Source organism: Notechis scutatus, chromosome 11 (assembly GCF_049901735.1).
Source record: "Notechis scutatus isolate UNSWTSFEM ecotype Mainland chromosome 11, rNotScu1.2, whole genome shotgun sequence".
Lineage (NCBI taxonomy): Eukaryota > Metazoa > Chordata > Lepidosauria > Squamata > Elapidae > Notechis > Notechis scutatus.
In genome coordinates, this window is record NC_142019.1 from 5,558,533 (window position 1) to 5,585,727 (window position 27,195).

The following is a 27,195-nucleotide window of genomic DNA, read 5'->3' on the forward strand; positions in this document are numbered from 1 at the left end:
TAGCTGCGAGTTGAAGTCCACAAGTCTTAAAGTTGCCAAGTTTGGAGACCTCTGGTTTAATATGTCGAAATTATACCAGAGAAGTGACGCCGTATGTTATCTTGACAGGGTTTAATCTCTTTTTGGGGGGGGGGTTGGGGATGTGTTTTATTTTTAGTCCCAACGAGAACCGTTAACCAGAGCCCGGAGTGAGGAGATGGGCAGGATCATCCCAGGGTTGCCCCATGGCTGGGCCAAGGTCAGTGCAACTTCTAAACTCAACATAGAACTTCTAAGTACCCCAAGTTGATTCCGTCCTAAATCTACATATTTTACTCCTTCAAATGAGCAGTTGTACAAATGTGGCTTAACTTCTTCCCCCCTTTTTTTATTTTTGTGCTGTTATCTTCTGGGTTTGCCTTTCGAAGTTTCTGGATACAGTCACCGGGACTTTTCGGTACTACCACTCGCCCACCAATTCAGTCCACATGTACCCACCGGAAATGACTCCCTCGGTTACTCCGCCCACTACTCCACCGACTCACAAGCCGAAGCCTCCGTCTGCCGATCTGCGGGACAGGGAACACTCCAAACTGAAGCGCTCGTACTCTTCCCCAGATATCACTCAGGCCATCCAAGAGGAAGAGAAGAAAATGATTCCCACTCCGACTGTTAATCGTGAGAATAAGTACGTTGCTTGATCCATTTCCTCTTAAGGTTTTCGCAGGATACACGATTATTCTGCAGTTGGTGGGATAAAAGAAGGAATTAAAGCATTTTCCTACTTGATCCTGACTGGAGTATGTAAGAATGAGTTTCCTGCATGGTTTTCTAAACTTTAAGACCATGTAGACTTCAACTCCCAAAATTCCCCAGCCAGGTATGCTCTGCTATGCTGGCTGGGGAATTCTGGGAGTTGAAGTTCACAGGTCTTAAAGGCGCCAAGGTTGGATACCCCTGTTCTTAACGGAAACCCTTGACCGAGGGCATTTTAAAAACCTTTATCCCTCCTGATCCTTATTTCCTGATTTTATTTTATTTCATTTCTTTGTGACTTGATCACCTACCTACTTGGCACCACCTGACAACAAGCAAAAGTCTGCTTTTAGAGATCTTTAACGGGAAAAGGCATTTGATTTAACTTTTTTTCCCTCTCCCTCTACAGGCCTGTGTGCTATCCAAAAACAGAAATTTCCAGGCTTTCGGCCTCACAGATCCGCCATCTGAATCCTGTGTTTGGTGGGATGGGACCTGCTCTGACTGGCCTTCGTAATTTGGGAAATACTTGCTATATGAATTCAGTGCTGCAGTGTTTGTGCAATACCCCCCACCTGGCTGATTATTTCAACAGGAACTGCTATCACGAAGATATCAACCGGTAATTTCGGCTTTTCCTGAACTCCCATTGGACTGCAAACATGGTTCAGACATGATATTCTTCCGATTAAAATCGGAATTCCGATTTTTTGGGGAATCGCTCCCCCTTTCCCCCCCTTCTTCTCCTCCTTCCCCTCCCCTCGGAGGCCCCGAGTCAGGAGTTGCTACCACTGGCGCGGCTCTGCGTGGCTCCAGTCCCGCGTTGCCTCGGGAAGGGAAAGGCAAAAAGGAAGAGCCGCGGCGGCACTTTGCAACGGCAGCAGCGGCTCCTGGTTTTGCCTTTCCCTTCCCGAGGCAACGCGGGACTGGAGCCGCGCGGAGCCGCGGCGGCGGTAGCAACTCCTGACAGCCTCAGCTGGATACCTGAGCGGAGCCCGGGCGGGCGGGCGGTGCAAGCGGAGGCCGCTGAGCGGCAGGAAAAGGGAGCTGGGCAGCGATTTCTTGGCGCGCGGTGGGGGGGTCTCTTTTGGCCAGCCCCGATTTTTTTTTCAGAGGGGAATATCATGCCTGATGGTTGCAATGAATTATTTCCTTAGTGGCATGATTACCCATAAGTAATTGTCTTAAATTAGTAAGTGGCTGTTTGCAGATCCCTCTGCCCCCCCTTTCCCCCATACTCATTTTTGGAAATGTCAATCATTCACTTTGCAGGTCTAACTTTTTGGGGTACAAAGGAGAAGTAGCTGAGGAGTTTGGCATCATAATGAAAGCTCTATGGACCGGGCAGTACAGATACATCAGCCCCAAAGACTTCAAAATCACCATTGGGAAGATCAACGAGCAGTTTGCTGGGTACAGTCAACAAGATTCTCAAGAATTACTCTTGTTCTTAATGGACGGCCTTCACGAAGACTTAAATAAAGTAGGTTTCCATTTTTAAATATTTCCCATTGAAGTGCTATACAACACTAAAAGAAGAAGAAAAGGAGAAGGGGCTTTTCACCAATCTTCATCCCGTCCTTCTTAGAAAAAGTTTTTTGTTTTGTTTTTTTAAAAAGAGGCAAGTGTCATCCAGTGCAGAAAATAAACCAAGTTGAAAATAGGAAGTTTCTGTGGTTTCACATGAGCAATAAGAAACAGGAAAACTTCCCATGTTGTCCCAAGGGTGTTTTTTCAAGAGGCAAATGGACCTTCTGGTTTTTCGTTGAAGACGTTTAGCTTCTCATCCAAGAAGCTTCTTTAGCTCTTCTGGATGAGAAGCGAAATGTCTTTAAAGAAGAACTAAGAAGGTCCAGTTGCCTCTTGAAAAAGCACCTTTGGGACAACCATGGCCTGGATGACTGGAAATCTATAGACATCCTCCATGTTGCCTGGTGAATTCTGGGAGTTGAAGTCCACAGGTCTTAAATGTTGCCGACAACACCCTGGTTTAAAAGAAGAAGGCGAAAATAATTATCAAAGACTGTGGATTGTGTTTTTAGAACCAAGTATCTATCTCAATCTCCGTCTTTCCATAATAAACACATGATGAGAATCATAAAAAAATAATAAATGATGAATGTTACTGCTTCCTATCCAAAACATGCCTCCCGACGCTTCAAGTGGGCATTGATAACTTTCCGTTTTCCAATGTTCCAGGCGGACAATCGAAAACGCTACAAAGAGGAAAATAACGATCACCTGGATGACTTCAAAGCATCTGATCTTGCCTGGCACAAACACAAACAGCTGAACGAATCAATTATCGTGGCCCTCTTTCAAGGCCAGTTCAAATCCACAGTGCAGTGTCTGACGTGTCACAAAAAATCACGGACTTTTGAGGCTTTCATGTATTTATCGCTGCCGCTGGCCTCCACTAGCAAGTGCAGCCTGCAGGTGGGTTTGAACCATGGGAAGATTCTTAACCTTTCCAGATTGTTCTTTTGTTAAGGCAGCAAGATGCTTCTCTCTACATTGCTGTGTCTTTAAAGGAGACATTGCTGGGTCTTTAAACAAAACGGGGAAAGTGTTCTCCCAGTGACGGGGAAAATAAATCACCATTCACGAGACTGACAGTTTCATGCATGTAGTTTCTCCTCTTACCTACCAGGGCTGCAACAGCCATTTTGTTCTGCCCTGACACATCAAAAATAGTAAAGGCAGGAAATCCATCTCTTCCCACCGCTGGGAAGTTAATTCCCAAACAAGCTTTTAATGGCGGATTTTATCTTTCTTTTTTAATAGTCCTTGTTTTACTCTATACAGTTATCCATCGGATTTCTGAGATTTCACTGCACATCCTAATCCAGTATATTATCCTAGTATTAAGGGCTAGGGCTTTAACAAGAGAGAGAGAAAATGAGCCATGGGGTGCCATATTGTGATGGCTAAAGTTTGTGTAGGACCTTGAACAATTGATCTGAGTTCGAGTAGTGAAGAATTACAACCATGTGTGGCGTTAGATGGAACTGGCTGAGAAATGAGTGAGTTTGCCATTTTCATTCCTGAAAAATTGCTGGCTGTTGAATTTTCATATTTTATCTTAAACTCAAGAAAGTAGTTATTGTTCTGCTCTTTGAAATTCACCTGAGGTGTTTTTGTTTTTCCTCCAGGAATGCCTCAGATTATTTTCCAAAGAAGAAAAACTGACGGATAACAATCGGTTTTATTGTAGCCATTGCAAAACCCGAAGAGATTCCCTGAAAAAATTAGAAATATGGAAGTTGCCACCAGTCCTTTTAGTACATTTGAAAAGGTAAAGCTGGATGTCTGTCTCTATATCAGTGGTGTCTCCAATTATTAAATGTGTCCAGAGTCACCTTTGGGAAGAGGGGGAGCTGTAAAAATTTGATTAATGAATAAATCAATAAATATTGATAGTATAAGTTTTATTATGTGTATTTAAAAGAGATAGTACCCAAACAGTACACTGCCATTGTAGATATGGAAATGTTATATATAACAAAGAAAATTGCATAATAAAAAACAACAATAATAAAAATAAATAAATATTGATTACTTTTGGTAGACCCAGCATTGCCTAACGTTTATTTCCTGTTGCTGATGGTTAGGTTTTCATACGATGGGCGGTGGAAACAGAAGCTTCAAACATCTGTTGATTTCCCCTTGGAGAACCTTGACCTGTCACAATACGTCATTGGCCCCAAGAGTACTCTGAAGAGATATAACCTGTTTTCAGTATCTGTAAGTAACAGCCTTTTGAATTTTTGGTTGGTGATGGCGCAGTATTGCAGGCAAACTCTGCCTGCAGTCTGGAGTTCAATCCGGACAGGACTCAAGGTTGACTCAGCTTTTCCATCCTTCTGACATCGGTAAAATGAGGATCCAGATTGTTGGAGCAATATGCTGACTCTATAAATTGTTTGGAAGCCATGTTTTACTTAGAAGCTTCAAGAATATCACTAAGTCATGTCCAACTTTGGGCAGCCCCACGGGGCCACAGCATGCCAGGTCCCCATCCTCCACTATCTCCTGGAGTTTGCTCAAACTCACGTTCACTGCATTGATGACGCTAACCATTTCCTCCTCTGTCATCTCCTTTTGCTTTTCATCTTTCCCAACTTCAGGGTCTTTTCCGATCAGTCCTCTCTTCTCATTTGGTGGCCAAAGTATTTTGAGCTTCAAGGCCAGTCAGGGTTGATGTCCTTTAGGGTTGACTGATTTTATCCCCTCTAAGTCCAAAGGGCTCTCAAGGGTCTTCTTCAACACCACCATTTGAAAACGTCCAGAGTTGGGGCGCTGAGCCTTCCGTGTGGTCCAACTCTCACCGCCATACATCACTCCTGGGAAAACCGTAGCATTGACTCTACAGGCCTTTCTCTCAAAGAGACTTTTTTTTTTTTTTAAACAAGTTTTATTTTTCAAGACAAACAATACATAAATACACATAAACACAAAACATAAAAGTATAAAAAATCTCTTTTCTGAAAGTTGCTTAGTCCCGGGTTAAAACTCTTGGTACAGACACAAGTTCAATTTCATATTCATTTTACATATCATTTCATATCTTCTTAACATTTTCAATTTTCTATATAACTTCTCCTCTCCTTTAAATTTTCTCAATTTTATTTCATTTTTATTTTTTTATCTCCTCTCAATTCATATCGTAATATTTATTATTCTTTGTCTGTTCTATTCCAGCCAATCATTTATTTTTCTTCTTTAAAAAAAAAGAAGAAGTACTTCTCCTATACACTATATGGAGTATGATGCCTTTGTCTTTTTCCCCTATATTTATAGTACTTAATGTAAAATACATAACCTACATTGGGATTCTGTCTGGTACATTCTAAAATTATACTATATTATCAAAAATAATACAAATCTATTCATTAATATTGATATTCATTCATATCTTAGATATTTAACTCATTACTTTTCAATTAAATCACATGCTTTTATGAGAGCCCTATTTTTCAAAATTATTCCCCCCCCCCCACATCACATATTATAGCTCAATATTTCATTGAAATGTTCCTCCTTCTTCTACTTCAAATCTCATTTCACAAAAGGTTTGCTAATATACCATCTTCTAATTATTAATATTAACAATCATTTATATCTTAAACATTTTATCCATTTCAATTTGTGGGAACACTTATACTTTCCACGATTATTACCCCCCCACACACACACATCACAATCTTGGATCATATTTCATTACAATACTCCCTTTTTCTTAACAAAAATTTCACTTGTTTATGTTAAATGTTTTATCACATTTTAAACTACATATTATTTCTAATTTTCTATAATTACTTCTAAATACAGATATAAAAATGCAATCTTATGTACCTTCTAGAATCCCATTAACAATAAGACTTATCCATTATCTCTGAAAAACTTTTGCTTCTTAATATCTTGCTCCCCACCATCCTTTCTCCCTTGCTTCTTCTTCTCCTTGTCCTCTTTAACCCCTTGTCTCCCCACCTCCCTTTTATTCTGCTTTCCCCCTTTCTGTTTCTTAACATAATGTCCCTTTTCCACCTTATTCTTCTCTTTTTGGGCTGTTTTTCCAGATCTTAAAGACCTCCGCTTTTTCCCTTCTCCAATCAAAGTCCTTTTCTCATCAAAGATGGCTTCTCCTTCTTCTTTATCCCCATCATCCTCATTCTGCTTCACATAAATATAAACCGCCATTTCTAAATATTGGAAAATAGTGCCAAGTCCATCTTCACCTCCTTGTTTTTCTCTTTCAAATTTTTGATATATAAGTTCCAATTCATCCAGATGATGCCATTGTGTAGAGAAAAAGTTTTTCCAAACAACCACCCAGATGATTTAATCAGAAATAATTTCCAAAGGTTCCAAAATCACCAAACAATCCAAACAGACTGTTTCTTTTAGATACCTTCTTCTTCTTGACTTTCTCTTTCTGGGGTTAAAGTAATCACAAATCCTTTTCAAATATATTTTTTGGAAGTTTTAAAACTCTTTGCAATTCTAGGCAATCTTCTCCTTATTTTCAAATTTTACTCAGATTTTTTTTCACTCTCCCTTCCCACTCACAGCCAAAAAGATTTTTTTTTCCGGTGTCACTTTAGGAAGGAGAGTCGAACAAAGAAAAAAAAACTTTTCCCTTTAGGGTATTCGCAGCTTGTAACTCTCGCAAGGAACAATAGATACTTAACAGCTTTCAAGGTTCCAAATAACTTTCTCCCGTCTTGTCCCAGCCAGAAGCAACTTTCACTTCTCTTTCAGCTCTCTCCCTCCTGCTCTTGCTTACCCGGCTGCAGCTTTCTTCGTGGCGGCCATTGCTGACCGCCGTTCCTCCGCCTCGGGAAAAGGGAGTTTAGCCGGCTGGGGAGGGGGTTTGCGGCACCCCCAAACCCCTTGCCGGATCCCCCCTATCTTCCGCTGCCTCTACAGGGCAGCTGTATCCCCCAGATCCAAATGGATCGGGAGAACCTTGGCAGTGAACGCAGCAGGGATCGCACAGTGGCAAATCCCTGCCGCCACCGAAAGCTAGCAAACCGGAAGGCTCTCAAAGAGACTTTTGAATGCTCTTGGCTAATTAGTTAATAAACAGACTCCCTTGTGTTCATGTATGTTTATCAATAATTTTGGCAGTGGTTTGTTCTCCAAGTTTGTTTCAATTTTGTTTCTGTACGTTTCGTTACCAGACTAGGTAAAACCATCAGTAAGATTTTCTTGTCCCGTTCTCCTTAGTTTATAAATGTCTTGACAAGAAAATCCTGCTGGTGATGTTACCTAGCCTGGTAATGAAACGTTCAGTAACTAAATTGTAACAAACTTGGAGAACAAACCACTACCAAAATCTAAAACCCGAGCTACAAGTGTTTTCTATTATTTCAAATTTATCCAGAATTTCTATTCCTAGACTGTTTTCCCACATGCAGTTTCCCTGAAACTCTTGATCCTAATCTTTGTTTCCTCCACAGAACCATTATGGAGGGCTGGACGGTGGACACTACACAGCTTACTGCAAGAGTGCTGCCAAGCAGCGATGGTATAAATTTGATGATCACGAAGTGTCCGACATTTCTGCATCCTCAGTGAAGTCTTCAGCTGCTTATATTCTCTTTTATACGTCTTACGAACAACGGGCTGCAGATGTAGCCACTTAAAGGAAGGACCAGAGGATGCGTTAGTTGGATTATAAATTACTGAGCTGAGACCAATGTAAAGTTGCCTAAAGAGGGCTGCAGCAGTTCCTTATCCAAAAATGTATTTTAGTGCTAGTGCTGAAAATTAAATTATTAACTCTGCTGCTTCGTATGGAATAATATGTTTCAAATCGACATTTGTAGCTACGCTTGAAAATTATAAATCTTGCTTAGTCCTTTGAAAAGTGTTAAAAAAGTTGGATTCGAGATACCCTAAAATTCAAAGCGTATCTTTCTTTCCTCTTTCCCACGTTTATGGCCTTTTCACACTAACCTTAAAGCTTGATTCTACTGTGAATATCTTAGCCAGAGATAAAGATTGGAATGTACGTGTACATACCGATTGCAGAATTGCACATCCAACATGTATATAATAAAGAAATCCGATCCTTTGACAAGAACTGCTGAGAAAGAGAGATGGTTGTTTTGTCAAACTAGGTTTCTATATGTCTTATCTCCGCACTTTACAATGTACTCTGGAAGACCGAAGCATTACATAATTTTTAATATATGTCTTGAATCCGTGTCTTTTCTTTTTTAAACAACAACAAAAAAATCTTATGTGATTGTTTCAAATTGCATTGGCCTGACCGCTATTCCTTGCTTTGTAGTTTAATGTAGATTATTTCAGGAAGGGTAGACTAGATCAGTGGTCACCAACTAGTGGGCCAGGGACTACTGGTGGTCCATGAGAAAGTTTTGGTGGTCTGCAGAGAAATGTCACCCCCAAAGCACCCCCCAAAGTGATTAATCCAGTCTGTGTGGGAACACAAGACTGCGCCGCCCACATGGCCTGTGGGAATACAAGGCTTGCATTGCTTGCATTGCAAACAACATGAGGTAGTGAGGGGAGGGGGGAAAGGGTGGAGGGGGGAACTTGCCCCACGCCACCGGGCTGCTTCTTTCCTCTTTCTTCTTCTGCTTTTGGCTGCACACAAGAAAAGCAGCCAAAGTCTTTCTTTCTCTCCCCCAAACTCCGCCAGAAATGAGTCTTTGGGACCCTGCAAGGCCTCCTGCACCGAGAGGCTACGCCGGCGTGACAAGTCTCACAAAGACTCATTTCTGGCAGAGTTTGAGGGAGAAAAAGAAAGACTGCTGCTGCTTCTGCTGCTTTCCTTGCATGAAGCCAAAAGTCTCTCCCCGCTCTCCGAGTACGAAGCTGGCGACGGTATCCTGCGATCCCAAATAAAGAACGATTGATCGGCAGGAAAACGGGATGGGGAATTTTCCTGCAGATTTTTTCGGGGATTTTCCCAGGGTCTCTGGCCCGTGCAATTTTGGCGGTCCCTGAGGTCCAAAAGATTGGCGACCCCTGGACTAGATGAGAGCAAATGCTAAGCCCAAAATTGTTGGAATATTGTGTTTAAAGCAGCATGGATTTTGGAACAGGGGAGCCCTTTCATAACTAACGTTTACTCCGGGAACGCTTTTGAGAGGAGGTGGTGGTTGAGATTTATTAATTAGTACACTTTTTTTTTAATCAGAAGACTGCCAAACTTATGAGCTTCACTGGGCAATGTATAATCCGTTCAGAATTATAATCAGGAAGAGAAGGAAGCATCCAGTTCTTGGTGGATGCTGCAATAATGAACACTCAACTCTGTCCAAGAAGAGTTTATTTAACTGCAGGTGTCGTGTCACATTCTGCGTAAGGCTTGCCGAGTAGCGTTCTTTTCACTGAAAGAAAGTGGCTTGGAAGGGCCAGCTTCTACGTCACTCCATCAGTTCAATCCAAAGACACGGGGGGAATACAGTTGTTCCTGAACGACAACCAAAGTGTGGGCCTATTCAATGTGACCCCTGGAACCTACTAATTGGTTCTAGACATTCTGGTTCTTTACGGGTGCAGAGAAAGCTTGACTGCTATAAAACAGAAGATAAGCGGCAGATGTTTGCACAGAGGATTCTGGGATCTCGTTGATCTGGGAATCGTCAAAGTTGTACCAGTTTTGGCTGAGAGTATGTCTGCAGAATGCAGTATAATGGCCACCGTCCAGATCTCCAAAATGGTTCTGCAAACAATAGCAACACATTTTAAGTTTACCAAGAAAGTACTTCATACAAGCCACTCGTGACAGCATATGGGCCTCATATCCTAGTTTAATAATCACTGTAGTTTTTGGAGGGAGGTGGCTCTGAGAATCAATAACAAAGTGGAGGTTTGTTTCTGACTCCCCAGTCCTAACAGCGTCCATTCTTCAATATATACAGGTAGTCCTCAACAACAGTTCATTTGGTGACCATTCAAGATACAATCATTGCCATTTTAATGACCCCATAATCCCTTGCGGGATGGAGTCTGGGCAACTGAATGGTGCTAGCTGAGTGTTTTAATGGCCAGATGCCCTTCCCATCACCAATGTGGAGTTTTGTTCAGCAGATACATTCTCATTGTGCCCAGAGAGAGAAATATCTATCCGCCTCTACCTAGGATTGAACTCACAGACTTCTGATTGGGAGACGAGAGCTCCACCTCAAGGCCACCGTATCACTCATCATTCAAAGATACAATGACACTGAAAAAAGTAACTTATGACCCTTTTTCACAGTTACGACCTTTGCGGTGTCCCCATGATCATGTGATCAAACTTCAGATGCTTGACAGCCGATTCAAAACACTTATGATGGTTGCAGTGTCCCAGGGTCATGTGATCCTTTTTTTTTGCCACTTTCTGACAAACTGTTCTGACCCAACCGGGTTCCCAAAGAGCAAACACAGACAAAGGCAGCAGCCCCACCTTTTGAGGTTTAATAACGAATTCTGTTCCTTTACATATCAAAGGCTGCTTTCCACTAATTAGCTCCGACAAGAAAGAGCCTTGCCAAGTTGTTTGTCAATGATGCCAAAAACCCAGAGATAAGAACTAATTTACAAAATTCTCCAAACATGAACTAAGATGTCCACAAGTTGAGCTTCAGAGCTTCTTTGCTATCTGCAAAGAACGCTTTTCCAAACCTGGCTTTTATCCTCTTGAGGGAGGGGCCATTACCTTGCAGCCTTATTCCCGAGTCACCTGTGCTGCTGTAATTGTTCTTTCCTCCAAGCAATCCTTTGTGCATGTGCACTTGGCACAGGTTCCTCAGGAACCTCCTCATCACTGCTGCCACCCCCCACAATCTCTGAAGGCAGCAGTCCACTCCCTGATGGTCCTGGCCCTTCATCAGAGTCCTCGCTCTCCTCAGCCATCTGCACCTGCTACCGACTAATCACAACACGAGCCCAAGTCGATGGGGAAGCCCGATTCACTTAACAACCAGGTCACTAATTTATCAACTGCAGTGTTTCACTTTCAACTGTGGCAAGAAAGGTCATAAAGCTCACTTAACAAGTGTCTCACTCAATTATGGTTGTAAGTCGACCTGCATATGTTAGTTGGGCAGTAAGATTGCACACACCCTAATTCAAAACCAAATTTAAGATTAACGACAGTACACCTTGAACCATTATGGAGGGCAAGCTTCATCCAGCTCTTTGTAGGAGGCAGGGGTGGGATTCAAAATTCTCTGGGTGTGGCATGACTTGGTGGGCATGGCTTGGTGGGCGTGGTAGGGGAAGGATACTGCAAAATCCCCCATTCCCTCCCCACTCCACTAACCTGATTTCCAGCTCTGTTCTCCTGTGCAGGGCAACCAAACAAGACTCAGCTAATCAGCTGGGACTTGGGAGGCGGAGAATAGATGGGGGTGGGGCCAGTCAGAGGTGGCATTTGCCGGTTCTCCCAACTACTCAAAATTTCCACTAGCGGTTCTCCAGAACTGTTCAGAACCGGCTGAATACCACCTCTGGTAGGATGGATGAATGTGCAAAGGTTTTTTTCTTTCTCATGATAGAGTCACGTTGCCTATGAATTTTGTCACATGTGCTGAGTTGTGAAGATGGGTTTTCCCCCTATTTTATTTTTGTTTACTGAATTGTTAATACTGTGCGAGCAGTACAGTAAACCCAAAAGTGACTTTTTAAAAGAATATCTTTACTTAATTGAAAAGCATATCTGGTAAAGCCAGCCATGTGTATGGATTGGAATATTGCTGTCCCCTCTAATAATATGGCCGTTTTAGGCACATATGTTTCTTTCCATTCCCACCCATCCAGCCACTTTTATTTTTTTTCTCCAATGAGAGATATCCTGAACGAAAACTGATTGTAAACATCTTGGGAGAGTTTAGTTCATCTGCATCCTACAGCTGTATTATCTTCTTTTTATAATATCTCCCAGGTTTTTTCTTGGTTGCATCAATTGGCAAAACTTGCTGAAAATCTTACTCCTCACAATAGCATCACATGTTCATCCTTTCTAGTTACAAAGTAAAATAATTTTACTGAACTCCATTTTCTTACTGTCTATTCCAGGCATCTTCAAACTTGACAACTTTAAGACTTGTGGACCTCGGGAGCTTCCTCGCTGACGGACTGTAGATCGCGACTCTCTGCGGCTATGGTCCATGCTCTTTCGTTGGAGAGCCCCGATCATTACGATTAGGGGCTGAAGCTACCTTGGAGGGGCGGCGGAGTAAGGGGAAGCCACAAGCCAGGTTGAGGGAAGCCGCAGATCCCCTCCTGGGCTTGGTCTTTTTCCCCCTGAAGACGACTGCAGCGGTGGTTTAAAATGGCCACCCTGAAGAGGAGGACTCAGCTGGGTTAAGATTTGTGCAGGAGGGAAGAAAGAGGTGGATAACATCTGAACTGGGACAACTGGGCAATACAACTAAACAAAAGTACCCCGGGATTAAGGTAACATTATTTTTTTAAGAACAGAAAAGTGAGCAGCGAAATTACAAAGGAACAGGAAAAAAAAATAAGAAAATATTTTTGACAGCTAAGCGGGGCTTCGAACCGGGAAAGGAAGAAGCTGGAACTAAAGATTTAACTAAATTGGACTAAAATATTTTGGGACTAAACAGGCATAAAATAAAGTTGGACTTAAGATTGTCAAAAAATAATAATAATAAAGTTTACAAATTGGAGACTGGACTGTGCTGGAATATTGAGGTTCGAAAAACCCTAAACAAAAAAATAGGGAGAAAAGGTGAAGACTTTGTATAATGGAGAGTGCCACCTTTTGACAAAAACTTGAGCTCAAACAAAAGGGAAAGCATCCTGTTTCTGAATGAACTTGTGTGGATATAACACTAAAGAAATATTGAAACAAAGTAAGAATCTTAGAAAGTGAAAGCAGAACCAGAATAAAGAAAAAAGCAAGGAAAGACTGACTATGGGATTGATCGATGTTTTTGGTATAGACCCTTGGCTGGAATAACTGAGAACTTTAGAAAATTGAAAGAAGAAAGAAGAAAAGTAAAAGTGGTTTTTTTGTGGACTTTAACGATCATAAAATACAAGAGTGTGTAATCTCTTCGGGAATTAAAAATGGAACTTAAAAATATGAGAGAATTACTACAGGAAAGAGGCGAATCACTTTGTTCTGTGTTAGAAAAAATGGAAATGGCGATTGAAGAACAAGAAGAAAGAGCTTCAGAGGAGGAGGAGTCAACTCAAGGAGAAGACATCTTAAATAGACAATTAACACAAAGAACGCTACAAAGAAGTGGGGAAAGAAGGAAGGCTAAAAAGTTGAGACTTAAGAAGGCAATCAAAGGGAATACCTGTGAAGTCGGGAAAGGCAGAAAGACCCAGCAGAAAAGGGGAAAGGAAGATATTAAGAAAGAGAGGGATATAAACTGGAATGAGAAAAGATATGGGGAAAAGAGGGGGAGGAGAAGCAGTAAGAAACAGGTGCATGAAATAAAGAAATACAGAAATAGTAAAATGTTGAAAAGAAATTGTTTTTTCAGAGATAATGGTTGATGAATTAAAAAGGGGATTCTGCAGGGTGACAAGGGGTAATAAGAATATTTCTGCAAAGAAGAGAGAATTAGAAGTAGAGAGACAAGGAGGTAAAAAGGGGAGGGAGAAGATGAGAGGGAAGAAAGAAAGGAAAAGAAGTTATAAAGGACAGAAACAAAATATAGAGAAACAGGGCCTATAGAGATAATGGGTGAAAATTTAATGGAAAAGGGATTCTGCAAATGTACATAAGATAGTATTGTTATATTAGAAACAGAAATAATTTTAGAAAATATGAAACAATGTATGATTAAAATGTTTGATAAAATAGCTATCGTAATTCAGTGGAATGCTTGTCAATAAATAAATGTAACAAAATGAATATTTAATGATTTACAAAACATATGTGAAGAGAAATAAGGGAAAAATTAATTATGGAGATTATACGTGTCTTTAAGGAAGTATGATATTTAATTGAAAAGAAGTGTTAAAGATGTTAAGATTTTAATGATTATTAATGATAGAACTGAATTGGAATGAAATGAGGGTTCATAATTATATATATTTACAATCTTTCTTTTTTTTAAAAAAAGAATATAGTGTGTATTATAAGAATGTACCAAGCAGAATTCGATTGGAAGTTATGTATTATGTATTATATTGAAGGTCATAAACTTAAGGTATATATTGAAGTTTAAATAAGAGTTGAATGGATGTAATTAAAAAATATAAAGGTGTCATACTCCAATTAGTAACTACAGGAGAAAATTTGTTTAATGAGAAAAGATAATATGAAATTGAAACAGAACAGACAAAAGTATAAATATGATTTGAATTGAGATGAGATAATCAAAATAAAATTGAGAAAATTAAAAGAAGGAAAAAACTATATAGAAAATGTAGAATAGTATAAGATATGGAATAGAACACAAAAAGGGGCATGAAATTGAGTTTTGTGTCTGTATAAAGAAGTTCAACCCGGGACCATGCTATTTTCAAAAAAGATGTTTTACTTGTATTTTGTATGTGTGAAAACCCAAATAAAACGTTATTAAAAAAAAGAATATTTCTGCAATTAAAAATATTTAGAAAATAGGGTAATATAGATACTGATAACTTTTATTAAAAATTAAGGGGGGAAATATGCTGCGGAATCCAAATGAAAAGATGTAATGATTATTGTAACTTCTTAAAAATAATGGTTTATTGGGAATCAAGATGAGGGAATAAAGGTATATTTTAATCATTGAGGTATCACACTCAAAGCAGTAAAAGGGGGGGAACCTATACTTTTTTTTTTTCTTTAGTGTTAAAATTTGTATTAATCTAGAATTTATAAAAAGAATGTGTAATGGAAAGGAAATATGACAGATTAAAGAACCAACTAAATTAATAAGTTAATATAGACTATTAAAAGCAAGGAGAGACATTGGTAACCTTTTTATTATCATTATTATTATTAGGCAAACACATATTGTTTATCTTTATTTTTAAAATAAATATTAAAGGATTATATTTGAAATAATTGAAATGAAACAAAAAGATGTTTCGATTGAGATTAATGAAAGAGGCTAGAATTAATGTGTTTGTTTCTCTCCTTACTGAAAATTTGGAATGGAAAAGGTAATAATAGAAGTAAGTATGCATATATGAATGTGTAATCGCTGTCATATTTGTATGTAAAGGTGATGACCCGGAAATATGTTGTCCACTAAAAAGAGATTTTTGTTTTTATGTGAAAAACTTAATAAAATTTGTTTAAAAAAAAAGACTTGTGGACCTCAACTCCCAGAATTCTTCCTCCAATCATGTTAACTCAGGAATTCTGGGAGTTGAAGTCAACAAGTGTTAAACTTGCCAAGTTTGAAGACCCTTGGTCTATTCATTCATTCTTATCCCATTTTTTATTATTCTTTAGGAAGTGAACATTCTTGCATACAGATAGCTGAAATGTTATCCTGGAAGAATTCTAGAATCATCTATTATCACTTACCACTACAGCAAATAAGTTGTATTTTGGGTTTTTCCGAAAAAGTGGATATATATAAGGAGACAAATCCAGGTTATTTAAAGGATAGTAGATGTCAGTTTTAAGTTTCTTTTTGTAACTGCCTTGACAATCAAATCTGGAAAGAAAGTGTGATCTTTATCAATAGTACAATAGAGATGGTTTTTGAGTCATCTTGGAATATTGTTTAGAGTCAAATTTATAATAAATAAGAGACCAGACTAGCATCTAGTTCTGTTTTAAACCTATTTCATATCTGAGTGCACAAAATAAATTAAGAAAAAAACAACCACTGGGTATATGAACATGAGGAGTTTGAATCATTGTCTCTGTCAGAAATGGAAGCAGCTCCTAACCTCTCAAATAAAATACAGTGTGAGCGAGAAATCAAGATAGCCGCTCCATCTCTGGAGGTTTTAAAGAAGAGATTGGACAACCATTTGTCTGAAATGGTATAGGCCAGGGGTCTTCAAACTTGACAGCTTTAAGACTTGTGGACTTCAACTCCCAGAATTCCTTCTCCAGTCATGTTAGCTCAGGAATTCCGGGAGTTGAAGTCCACAAGTCTTAAACTTGCCAAGTTTGAAGACCCTTGGTATAGGGTTTCCTACTTGAGCAGTGGGTTAGACTAGAAGACCTCCAGGGTCCCTTCCAATTCTGTTAAGTGCAGAAATCTCCCCTTCATCTGGTTTTATTTTAAAACTGATTTGTTGAGATTCAATTTCTGTTCTGGTTCAATTGTCAACACCTCCCTAACTAGTCAAACTCTGCCCCTGAAATGACACCCTCCTTTCCAGCATCTGTAAGCAATTTATGATAGCAGAATGGATGTTGTGCAAGTCAACCCACGAAGACAAATAGGCCTAACCTCTTTAAGTGGAAGATGACCATTTTGGGCGACTTGGCTATGCTGGCTTTCACTGCCGCATCCGTTTTTATCCCACAGCAGGAACAGTTGATCTGGTTGTTCCAGGTCAAGACGTCCTGCTGAAAGAAGCAATCAAGGCATTCCTGAAGAAGAAAAAGAAGAAGTTTGGGAAAGAGACATAATTAATTATGGGGATTACGTGCTTGCAATGAAATCCTACACTGATTATCTTTGAAAGGTTGCATTACATTCAACATTTAACACCACAAGCAGGCTTTTTTTTCTCTAGTCAGTGGACATAGCTGAACTCTGGCAAGGCTCTCATCATTCCAACTGATTGGCTAACTGGTGGCCATGATGGACTTGCCCCATCATAAAACACCCCTCTGTTGGTATTGTATTTGGTCCCACACAATGCCCCAGGTTTCCCTCTTCTTTTGTTCTGGACACACAAGCACATATTAGAACAAAGCTCCAGTGGGCTCCTCCTGCCATTTTTATTTTCTAAGTATGCCCCGTGCAAAGTCCAGGACTGATCTTGCAAATAAATATGAGGTGAAATGGAAGATGGTTTTATGTTTTTATGTTTTTATGTTTTGTTTGTATATGTTTGTTTTAAAAAATAAAAACTTTAATAAAAAAAATATGAGGTGAAAGTTTGGTGTTTGGGCACACCGTGCTACTTTCTCCGTTTAATTTCTTTTTTAAATATCAGTCATGAGTAGCACACAAGCTGTTGATGGGTATCATTTTGATTTCATAGAAATAAAGTATTGCACATACAGAGATATGCAGGATAGGAAACCTAGTTAGATCTCTTGGGTCACATCAACATCATCACTTCTTGGGCTCAGATTATAAATGGGAGAATTTATATATTCTCCTTCCCTTCCCCTTTTCTTTACACTTTACCATTTCCTTTTTCCTTTCCTCTTCCCTTCCCTTTTCTTTCCTTTCCCTTTCCCTTTCTTTTTCTTTTCCTTCCCTTTTTTCTATCCTCTTCCCTTCCCTTCTTCCCTTCCCTTCCCTGCTGTTCCAATCACTCTTGACCAGTGGTGGGATTCAATTTTTTTTGCTACCAGTTCTGTGGGCATGGCTTGGTGGGCGTGGCATGGCATGGCTTGGTGGGCGTGGCTTGGCATGGATTGATGGGCGTGGCTTGGCAGGCATGGCTTGGCTTGGTGGGCATGGCAGGGGAAGGTTACTTCAAAATCCCCATTCCCTCCCCACCCCACTAACCTGCTTTCCAGCTCCGTTCTCCTGCGCAGGGCAACCAAAGAAGACCCAGCCGATCAGCTGGGACTCAATGGGAGGTGGAGAATAGATGGGGCTAGTGGGGCCAGTCAGAGGTGGCATTTGCCAGTTCTCCAAACTACTTAAAATTTCTGCTACTGGTTCTATAGAACTGGTCAGAACCGGCTGAACAGCACCTCTCTCGACTTTGAACAGAATACACACCTGATCTTCATAGATCAGATTAAAAGAGTAATTTTAAAAATGAATCAAGTAAGAACCATAATGTGACATACAAAACACCTGCACTACACTAATCCATTAGATTACAACATATGGGATCTGTTAAAAAAAAACAACCCAGCTGCATAGGGAGGGTTTTCATCCCTAGAGAAAAGCCGATACCTCGAGGGAGCATTCCGATTCATAAGGTATCGGTAGAGATAGCACAGTGAAGACCTCCGTTTTGTAAGTAGTGGTTTGACATTCCAAACACATGATATCATAGCTAAGATGTCCTTCAAAAAGTCGGGTGATAATGGAGCATTCGCTAAGGGAGGTCCTGGATTCCCAAGTGGTCGATGAGCTTCCTTGATTTTTTTTCTTATTTGTCTATGGAAGAGAAAAAGGAGATGGGAAAGTCGGACAATTTCCATCAGGCACGGAAGACCAGGTCAACCCGTGAAGGTTCAATTAAACCAATGAACAGGAATGTCTATGGAGATTCTCAGTCTTCCAGGTCATGGTTGTCCCAAAGGTGCTTTTTCAAGAGGCAACTGGACATAAATCCTTCCATTCCCCACCGTCCAGTCAGAGCTGAAGACACTTCTTGGATGAATAGCGAAACGTCTTCAAAGAAAAACCAGAAAGTCCAGTTTTCTCTTGAAAAAGCACCTTTGGGATATGCACAGGAATCTTCTCAACTAATAGTTAGCAAGTTGCTTGTAGCTAGATAAGGGCCAATGGAAATCTAGAGGGGTTGGACTTTGTTTGCTTGTGGCTATGTAGAGATTCTAGGCTGATCCCTCTTTTAACTCTGACCGCAGCTTCTGCTATTTCTTCTGTAATTTCTTAGTTGCTACTGTACCAATCCAAAGCTAAACATGTTATGTTTTCATCCCCAAATGGGATAATAATATATTTCAGATTCACCATTATAATTTCACAATGACTTCAGCTAAAAGCCATGGACTAGGAGTGGGGAAACCTGAGTTCTAAGCCTGCATTAGGCAAGGAAGCCACCTGGGGGGCTCTGGGCCAGTCACTCTCTCAGCCCTAGGAAGAAGGCAATGGCAAATCACTTCCAAAAATGCTTCCTAGAAAAAAACAAACCAGGAGTCAAAAACTGATTTTGAACAAACCCAAACCACCCAATGTGTTAAATATGCATATATTGACACCCACAACATGAAATGTGAAATGCCCTACAGATTAAGAGAAAAAATGACATCACCATTTCCTACCAAGAAGGATTAAAATCTTCATTTGGAAATACGTTAGGAACAGGTTCAAAACATGGCATGGCATATACTTCAGTAGATAGTTTAGACCTCCAACACATGGCTGTGAAAGATATATTTTCTGGCATGGTTTTCCTTTTCTTTCTTTCCTTTGTTTGGTTCTTTAAACATAATTCCAAACCACAATATTACATGGGGAAGCCCTGAGCATGTAATATCAGCATGCACAAATTATGTACAGACACAATTTCAGCATATATGTCCAAAATCAGATAAAACTGTACTTTAGGATGCCTTTGAACTGTGGCTGAAACCAAGATCGAATGGGGATTTTGCAATCCTGCATAAAAAACATGCTTTCATCGGCTCAACTCGTGAGTCAGCAAAACAGGACTTGATGAGAAACAGAAATTAAAATAGGAGAGTAAAAAGAATTTGATATCCAGTGTTAATTATACCTCATTGTGCTGACCAGCATTCTACAGCTAGTCAAAAACTTTTTCCCAGCCAGGTATGGTACATAATCCTTCCTTCAATGCCACCTAACTCTTTACCTTTTTGAGAGCTTCATGCAGTTCATTCAAGACATATATCAGAAACTCTTGAGCATCTTGCTGGGTTTTCTTGATGAAAGCAGGGTATCGTTCACCAATGACCAATCTAAAAACCTCCGGAGAGACGCAGTCAAAATCCCCAAGCCACATATCATTCATTAGGTAGGCAAAGGCTGTTGCAATCTCTCCATTCTCCCTTAGAGAAGAGGTAGCATATAGAAAAACATGAGAAGATTATTCACGTCCCGTTGGATCAAATCTTGGCTCATCTACACTAGCAGTAGGTCCTCATTGGGCCAACGACCTACTCAAGGAAGCCTATTGGCCTCTCAGCTAATGGCCTCCCACTGCCATCAAGGTTGAAAGCCACGTTGAAGAAGCAGATCAAGCAACGCAAGAGTGCTGGAAGGATTATGCATTCACAGGCTCTGCAAATCAGGCTTAGACCTCAACCGCTCAAGCAGTGGTCAATTTCTATATTTTCTTTCCTGAATATTTATTTTTTTTGTAAAAAATTAATATGTCTTCATTTACTTGGCATTACCAATTTGAGCATCACTCTTTTCTAGCCTTCTTACACATCATATTGTAATTTTCACTTATGCTGTAGGGCAGAGGTCTCCAAACTTGGCAACTTTAAGACTTGTGGACTTCAACTCCCAGAATTCTCCAGCCAGCATAGCTGGCTGGAGAATTCTGGGAGTTGACGTTCACAAGTCTTAAAGTTGCTAAATTTGGGGACCCCTGCTGTAGAGGGACAGAAATTGTCTTTCTTACATGGTTGAATTTTGAAATAGTATGAAATAGCAATTAACTTGGGCATTAGCCCGGACTTCCTGGAACAGAGATGGATTCCTCTGTCACTATTGAAATCATATATGTTAAATATCTTTATAGGTCGAGAACCAATGTGACAATTATAAAAACTGCTTCCTTCTCTTAAATCCACGTGCCAAAAGAAGAAATCTTACTCGATTTTTAATTAAATTCCCCCTGAAGCTTAGAACCACTTTCCTTATATCCCTTCAAAGGAGAGTTTAGAAATCTCAGTCCAAAGCTTGTTTGACATATATTTATGGTCCACACATTCATAGTTTCATTTTCATTGTACACCTGTTGTGCATTGACAATAAATGTTTGATTTGATATCAAAAGAGTATGATTAAAACATCTTAAGGACAGCAATCTCAAACAGGTGATATAGTCATTAAAAAAACAACAACCCAGAAATGCCTAAAACAAAACCCTGAGACTTGTGAATTAGTTCCTATGGAACTTTGTGGCTTCCGGAAAAAAGAAATTATCTTTAGCCTAATATTAAAGAGCAATTTCCTAACGACCATTTTTGCATATACAAAGCAATCCACTTACTTGTCTAACGAGGCTATATATTTTCCAGAGAGGAAATATTCCACCAACGGGGATACACTGCAAAGGCACTGAATTACAGCATTCATATAACATGTGTTGCCTAAATTACGCAGGCCGGTAAGTCCTTGGTATTGTGGGTTTGTGTCATCTCTGGATACATCCATAGACTCCTCCGAAGTCTGCCAGGGGAAGGCACCCTTGCTGTGTTTCCAAAGCCAAACAATTGTCAAAGAAGTTTTGAGTCCCAGCATGAACAAAAATATTTATTTACAAGAGTTTCCATTCCAATTTCTATAAATTAATGAGTTTCCTAGATAGCCAAACAATTGTCAAACAAGTTTGGCATTGGCTTGGGTCCTAACATGAATAAAATCTTCTATTTACAGGAGTTTTTCTTCCCGTTTGTATAAATTGACCAGTGTCCTAAACAAGGGAGTGAATATAGGATAAGGAAGTTGTTCAGTTGATACAATAAGCACATGAGAATTAAATGAACCACTTGGTGCTGAAGTCAAACATGTTCAAAGCTGTGTTCAAACCGAACTAGGATTATCATGGGGGGGGACTTCCAGTTCTCATCCACACAGGGGAAAAATAACATATATAACAAACATTAACAAGCCTTTCCTGGATCATATCAACCCACAAATTATACAGTAGACATTGCCTAATAATGCTAGTTTGCCTGCCTGTATTTTAATTTTCCTACCACACTGTATTGTTAAAACATTTTCAGTTCAGCTTCACGGTTTATGGGAAATAGTGCAAAATCTGTCCAATTTATGTAATCTAGGAGTAAAGATCAGAACAACAAGAGTTGGAAAGGACCTTGGAGGTCTTCAACTCTCTGCTCAAGCAGCAGACCCTATACCATTCTGGCTGTCCAATCTCTCCTTGAAAACCTCATGTTGGAGCACCTACAACTTCTGGAAGGAAGCCATTCACTGATTAATTCTTCTCACTGTCAGAAAATTTCTCCATAATTCTTTGCTAGATCTTTCCTTGATAAGTTTCCATCTGTTTCCCTCTGGTCCTGCCTTCAGGTGCTTTGGAGAATAGAATGACCCCCTTTTCTCTGCGACAGCCCCTCAACTATTGGAAGACTGCTATCATGTCACTCCTAGTCCTTCTCTTCATTAAACTAGATGTACCCTATTCCTGCAGTCCAGCTCCCCAAATAAACCAAAGGTAAGATTTCTCTATACCCTTCCCTTCCCCTCCTAGTGGCCAGATAGTAATTAACTAAAAACAAAACAAAATAACTCACAGAAGATAATATATATTGAATTCTTCTGGCATATTTGTTGACCTGGAAGCCATCAGCTGGCTTGCAAGGAGACAAAGCAATGCTTGAATTCAAGTTTCAGGGGAGCCAGTTTACCACCTCCTCTTCATTTTGATGCTTGGTTTTGGGGTTTGCTGGTGCAATCAGATGGTTTCATCTTACTCGCAACTGAGGAGGGCTTCCCCCAAATATAAGGGCTCGTCCCTTTGGCTATATGCACTTCTTCCTGGTGTTTCAATATGGATTCTTCTGGCATCATAAATATACTCTACCTTGTTGCTAGGCAATGCCATTGGGATATTTCTAACAAAATACAACACACGGTGATTCCGGAACCCTAATTCACAATTCTAGTCAATTGCTTTCCAAAGAGCTGGATTTATCTCCTACGCAGCATACCTCAACTACAGACACATTGGTTCCATGGGCCCAAAAAGCTTCCTCGATACGGCTTTCTCCTTCCGCCAACTTCTTCTAAACAGTGTTCTCTTGAAGCAGGAGTTTACCTTACTTTGGGCTTTATAGCAAGCAAGAACTTTAGCAAACAATATGGACTTTCAGCCACACCTTGTTCTTCAATTAGCAGAAATGATTTATTGATTTATCAAGAAAGCAGAATGAAAAAACTTCTTGGTTTGCTGCACTGGCTTCTAACGTCATGTTATCTTGAAACTTTTAGCAGTTTTCACTAACCTACCATGAATGCCTTTATTATATGCCACTATGCATTACAGAGCCCAAACAATTCCCAAATCAATAAAATTTCTTTTCCAATCCCCTTTCAGGCCGTTCAAAATAAGGAAAAAGGTCAGCAGTCTAAACAAGAATAAATTTATTTGGGATTGTTTAAAGATTTATTGATATATAAAATGTATACAGTTTTATAGCTTTAATACACTTTATTTCCTCCCCCAGCCACATAAACCACCATTTAAACAGCTATTGTGTTCGTGCCTTAATGTCTGTATCTATAAGATACACTACAAATTTTTTTAAAAAAAGAATTACTAAGCGTTATGATGCCTTTTAATTAAAAATTACAATTAGTACCTATTTAACAAACAAACAAAAAAAATCTTGCAGCATGAAACTTTAATTGGACAAAGAGGTTTCTTGTTGAATTTTCAACAAATTTGGACAGGTAAATTACATTTTATTGGCATAAAGTTGCATTGCAATCTCCCGTACAATACATAATGTAAATTCAACCCTATTTTTTCTCTCTCTTAAATAAGTTCCATAGATAAACATAAATGATGCATTCTCACAGAGTATTAAACACAACTGAAGGGCTCTTTTGGGATGTCACCTAGGTTGTGTGGGAACCAGAACAGACACTCTCTCTCTTCCAATATATTAATAGTTGCCAGGCACTGCTGGTTCACACTTGCAAGACCTCCAAGTCAACTTGGTTCTCACTGGAAGCTGGGACAACACAGACCTAGCCAGAAGTCCCAAAGAAGACTCTGCTTGCATCGTCTTGAGATTTTGGATCTTTCCCCTGCAGTCCGAGAAGGCAGGCTGCAGAGGTAACATTGGAAAAAGTCCTAAAATTCCATGTGTACATTCAAGTTCCATGTACAGGTTGGGAAGATCTTTGGAAGGCAACATGAATAAAGCAGCCGGTAGGTTTCGGGAACACCTGTTCACAAAGACAACGTCCTATCCCAAACCAGATCCTATGCTATCTCCTCTTCTACCACTGTGATTAACCCCCACTCCCCCACCCTCCTTCCAAATATCACTTATACTTTTCCTATTTGTAGACAGTGCCTTAATAAAATTGAAATGTATACTGGTTTGATTTTTTTTTAAAGGGGGGGGGATTCATTACACACAATCCATCCATGCAAACTGGCTCCACACTTCCGTGGGTGAATCCTGATGCAGGAGACGTCTGGGGAGGGGAAAGGAACCAGAGGTTCACACCCCTTGTAGCTCAATGCTTACTGGCACAAAGACCGATATTCTTAGGAGCAGTTCGTTCCTATTCAGCCACGTGAAACGTACATGACCCCGTGTCCAAAGAGCATCTTCCCGACCCCCTGAGGCGTGTCCAAGAACCCTTTGGCAAATGGAGCAGGGAGGGTGGCAGCTTTCTCTCATTTCTCTGGTCGGATTGACAGAAACCAGCTGCCAATAACCTGGAACACTCTCTGCCTTAGGACCATTGAAAGCCAAAATGTCATTTGGTCATGGACACATATTGCACTATAGTGTGAAGGGGCCAAGAAAAGCGGGGGGGAGAGGGGGAGAGAGAGCGCCCCTCTGCAGAACCATAAGGTACTAAAATGGACAGTGAATTCCTTCCGCTAAAATGCTTCTTTTTTTTAAAAAAAAAAAAAGCTACTTCATAAATACTTAATTCGATTCCACCTTGGGAAAAAGGAACTTGAAGAACAAATAGACAGCCTGCCAGCTCCTCCTCTGCAGACTACGCCTGTATTTCACGAGAACCCCTCCCTAAAACCATGGGTCAGTTTCCAGGGCACAGAGACAAGGAGGGCACCGGAACCAATCTGACCGTTGCCAAGCGTTTGGTAAAAAGCCAGGGCGTAACGTTACAGCATCAAGTGTCTGGAACCAGTTGAGTTGGATTCTTTGGTGCAGCTCCCGGGCTGAATAGTCAGCTCTTCTGGAGAGTCTTCTTGAGGCAGCAGGATTTTATCAGGTGTGTAGTCGTTTCTTTTCAAATCTGCAAAAAAAAAAAAAAAATGACAATAAAAAAACAGAGAGTCCCAAAGGTGCTTTTTTTTTTTTCCCCAAGAGGCAACTGGACTTTCTGGTTTTTCCTTTGAAGACGTTTCGCTTCTTGTACAAGAAGCTTCATCAGTTCTTGGATGAGAAGCGAAACGTCTTCAATGCAAAAAAAAACACAACAACAACCAAACCAGAAAGTCCAGTTGCCTCTTGGGAAAAATAGCACCTTTGGGACAACCATGACCTGGATGACGGAGAATCTCCATAGATAAGAGCCAAGTTCAGGAAGGGGGAAAAGAAGGGAAGGAGCTTAAACTACAATAAACTGAAAAGCAATCTGACAACTAGTTACACTTTCTGGACATTTTTGTTCCAGCACAGCAATGCTACCCTTACTTAAACTGATTCTCCATGCCAGATTGCCTATCAAGCACTTAATTTTAGAAGAGATGCAAGATATCAAAATAAATAAAGACAATCCCAAATAAATAAGGACTACAGCCACTGCTCCTAGTTTTGGTTTGGAGCCGTGGTGGCTCAGTGGTTAGAATGCAGTATTGTGGGCTAATTCTGCCCACTGCCAACAGTTTGATCCTGACTGGCTCAAGGTTGACTCAGCCTTCCGTCCTTCCGAGGTGGGTAAAATGAGGACCCAGATTGTTGAGGGCAAGAGGCTGACTCTGTAAACCGCTTAGAGAGGGCTGTAAAGCACTGTGAAGTGGTATATAAGAGTAACTGCTATTGCTAAATGGGAAGGAAGGAAGGAAGGAAGGAAGGAAGGAAGGAAGGAAGGAAGGAAGGAAGGAAGGAAGGAAGGAAGGAAGGAAGGAAGGAAGGAAGGAAGGAAGGGTCATGGTGATGTAGTGGTTACAATGCAGCATTGCAAGCTAACTCTGCCCACTGCCAGCAGTTCCTGATCCTGATTGGCTCAAAGTTGACTCAGCCTTCCATCCTTCCGAGGTAGGTAAAATGAGGACCCAGATTGTTGGGGGCAAGATGCTGGTTCTGTAAACCGCTTGGAGAGGGCTGTAAAGCAGTGTGAAGTGGTATATAAGTCTAAGTGCTATTGCTATTTTGTGCCTGTTGTGAGATGGCCAAATTTGCCAGCAAGAATTCAGCCTTGTGTCAACTCACAAAACATTCCTACGCCTGTTTTTGTAGTTGCCATTAAAAAAAAAAGGGGGTGGGTGGGGGTGGAGGAAGGAAATCTGGAAGAGCAGTGCAGCAGTTTGAAAGTGAAAGTACATTCCAATTCTTATTTTTAAAAGATTGTAACTAAAATACCTGGGCTTTTGCCCGCAAATATATTTAATTGGAGAATGTGAATGGTAACACCCAGCCTGTGAAGGTGCTCAGTTGGAGAATCTGATTTATGAGACACCCGGGGGGGAGGGGGGAAACAGGGTCACGGGGAATGTAAATTACGTATGCCAGAGTTGGCTTCCTATAGGGCAGTGCCAGTATGTCGCCTCTAATAAATCTTTTGAAGTTGGTTGAAGTTTGGCTCGAGAATCATGATTTAATTAGGGCGATTGCTGGAATCCTGACACCTTGCTCTGAAGCAGGAGAGACCAACCTATCTGTGGCCAGGAGCACACATGATACTTGATACTTTTGAGGGTCACAATGGAGAAGACAGTGATGCCAAGGGCAGGGGGTATATCCTTGAGATTTTGGATGGAGTTTGGGCAGCTCTCTTTTTTCTTAACCTCAATGTTATAGATTACGCTAGAGGAAACCATGACATAATGACCAAAATGAGCTCCGCTCTAACCTACCCTTGCTTGGAGACTAGAAGCAACCCCAGAGGTGTTATGTTTCTTTTCTAGATAAAAAAGAAGCAACGAGGGAGAAGTTCCTGTCCTTAAACAAGAGTGTCTGGTTTACCTGGAAGCTTAAGTTTCCTACAGCAGGAGTTGCAGTGATGCTTAGCTCTGAAATTCTTAATGGCATCTTCTCCCAAGTTGGCAGGACCAAATACCATATCGCTTGACCTTTGGAAACACAAC

The 27,195-nt window shown here is 40.4% G+C and overlaps 3 protein-coding genes across 8 annotated transcripts in view; 1 reads left to right on the forward strand and 2 right to left on the reverse strand.

The window, feature by feature from the left end:
• The window catches only part of USP8 (ubiquitin specific peptidase 8), a 33,175-nt gene extending 24,852 nt beyond the window's left edge, over window positions 1-8,323 (forward strand). For all 3 annotated transcript variants that reach the window (XM_026677068.2, XM_087972646.1, XM_026677066.2), the window contains 8 exons: window positions 158-238; window positions 408-667; window positions 1,145-1,357; window positions 2,008-2,218; window positions 2,935-3,171; window positions 3,888-4,030; window positions 4,347-4,479; window positions 7,698-8,323. In XM_026677068.2, the coding sequence (XP_026532853.1) occupies window positions 158-238; window positions 408-667; window positions 1,145-1,357; window positions 2,008-2,218; window positions 2,935-3,171; window positions 3,888-4,030; window positions 4,347-4,479; window positions 7,698-7,883 (1,464 nt within the window). In that variant the 3' untranslated portion in view covers window positions 7,884-8,323. The remainder of the gene's footprint in view (window positions 1-157; window positions 239-407; window positions 668-1,144; window positions 1,358-2,007; window positions 2,219-2,934; window positions 3,172-3,887; window positions 4,031-4,346; window positions 4,480-7,697) is intronic.
• A 1,197-nt stretch (window positions 8,324-9,520) lies between these two features.
• Window positions 9,521-22,977, reverse strand: USP50 (ubiquitin specific peptidase 50). Of its 2 annotated transcripts, none has more exons than XM_087972650.1 (7): window positions 22,886-22,977; window positions 21,202-21,402; window positions 19,831-20,026; window positions 18,222-18,428; window positions 16,584-16,726; window positions 15,701-15,833; window positions 9,521-9,934 (listed from the first exon to the last, which is right to left on the reverse strand). In XM_087972650.1, exons 2-7 carry the CDS (start codon window positions 21,363-21,365, stop codon window positions 9,743-9,745), a joined length of 1,035 nt encoding a protein of 344 aa, XP_087828776.1. In that variant the 5' UTR covers window positions 21,366-21,402; window positions 22,886-22,977; the 3' UTR covers window positions 9,521-9,742. The 2 variants fall into 2 exon arrangements, with proteins under 2 accessions (XP_087828776.1, XP_026532860.2); XM_026677075.2 differs by lacking the exon at window positions 22,886-22,977 and adding an exon at window positions 22,469-22,536.
• Window positions 22,978-23,296: 319 nt separating this feature from the next.
• TRPM7 (transient receptor potential cation channel subfamily M member 7) overlaps window positions 23,297-27,195 on the reverse strand; it is a 60,590-nt gene continuing 56,691 nt past the window's right edge. For all 3 annotated transcript variants that reach the window (XM_087972659.1, XM_087972660.1, XM_087972658.1), the window contains exons 39-40: window positions 27,074-27,180; window positions 23,297-25,181 (exon numbers count right to left, since the gene is read on the reverse strand). In XM_087972659.1, the coding sequence (XP_087828785.1) occupies window positions 25,048-25,181; window positions 27,074-27,180 (241 nt within the window). In that variant the 3' untranslated portion in view covers window positions 23,297-25,047. The remainder of the gene's footprint in view (window positions 25,182-27,073; window positions 27,181-27,195) is intronic.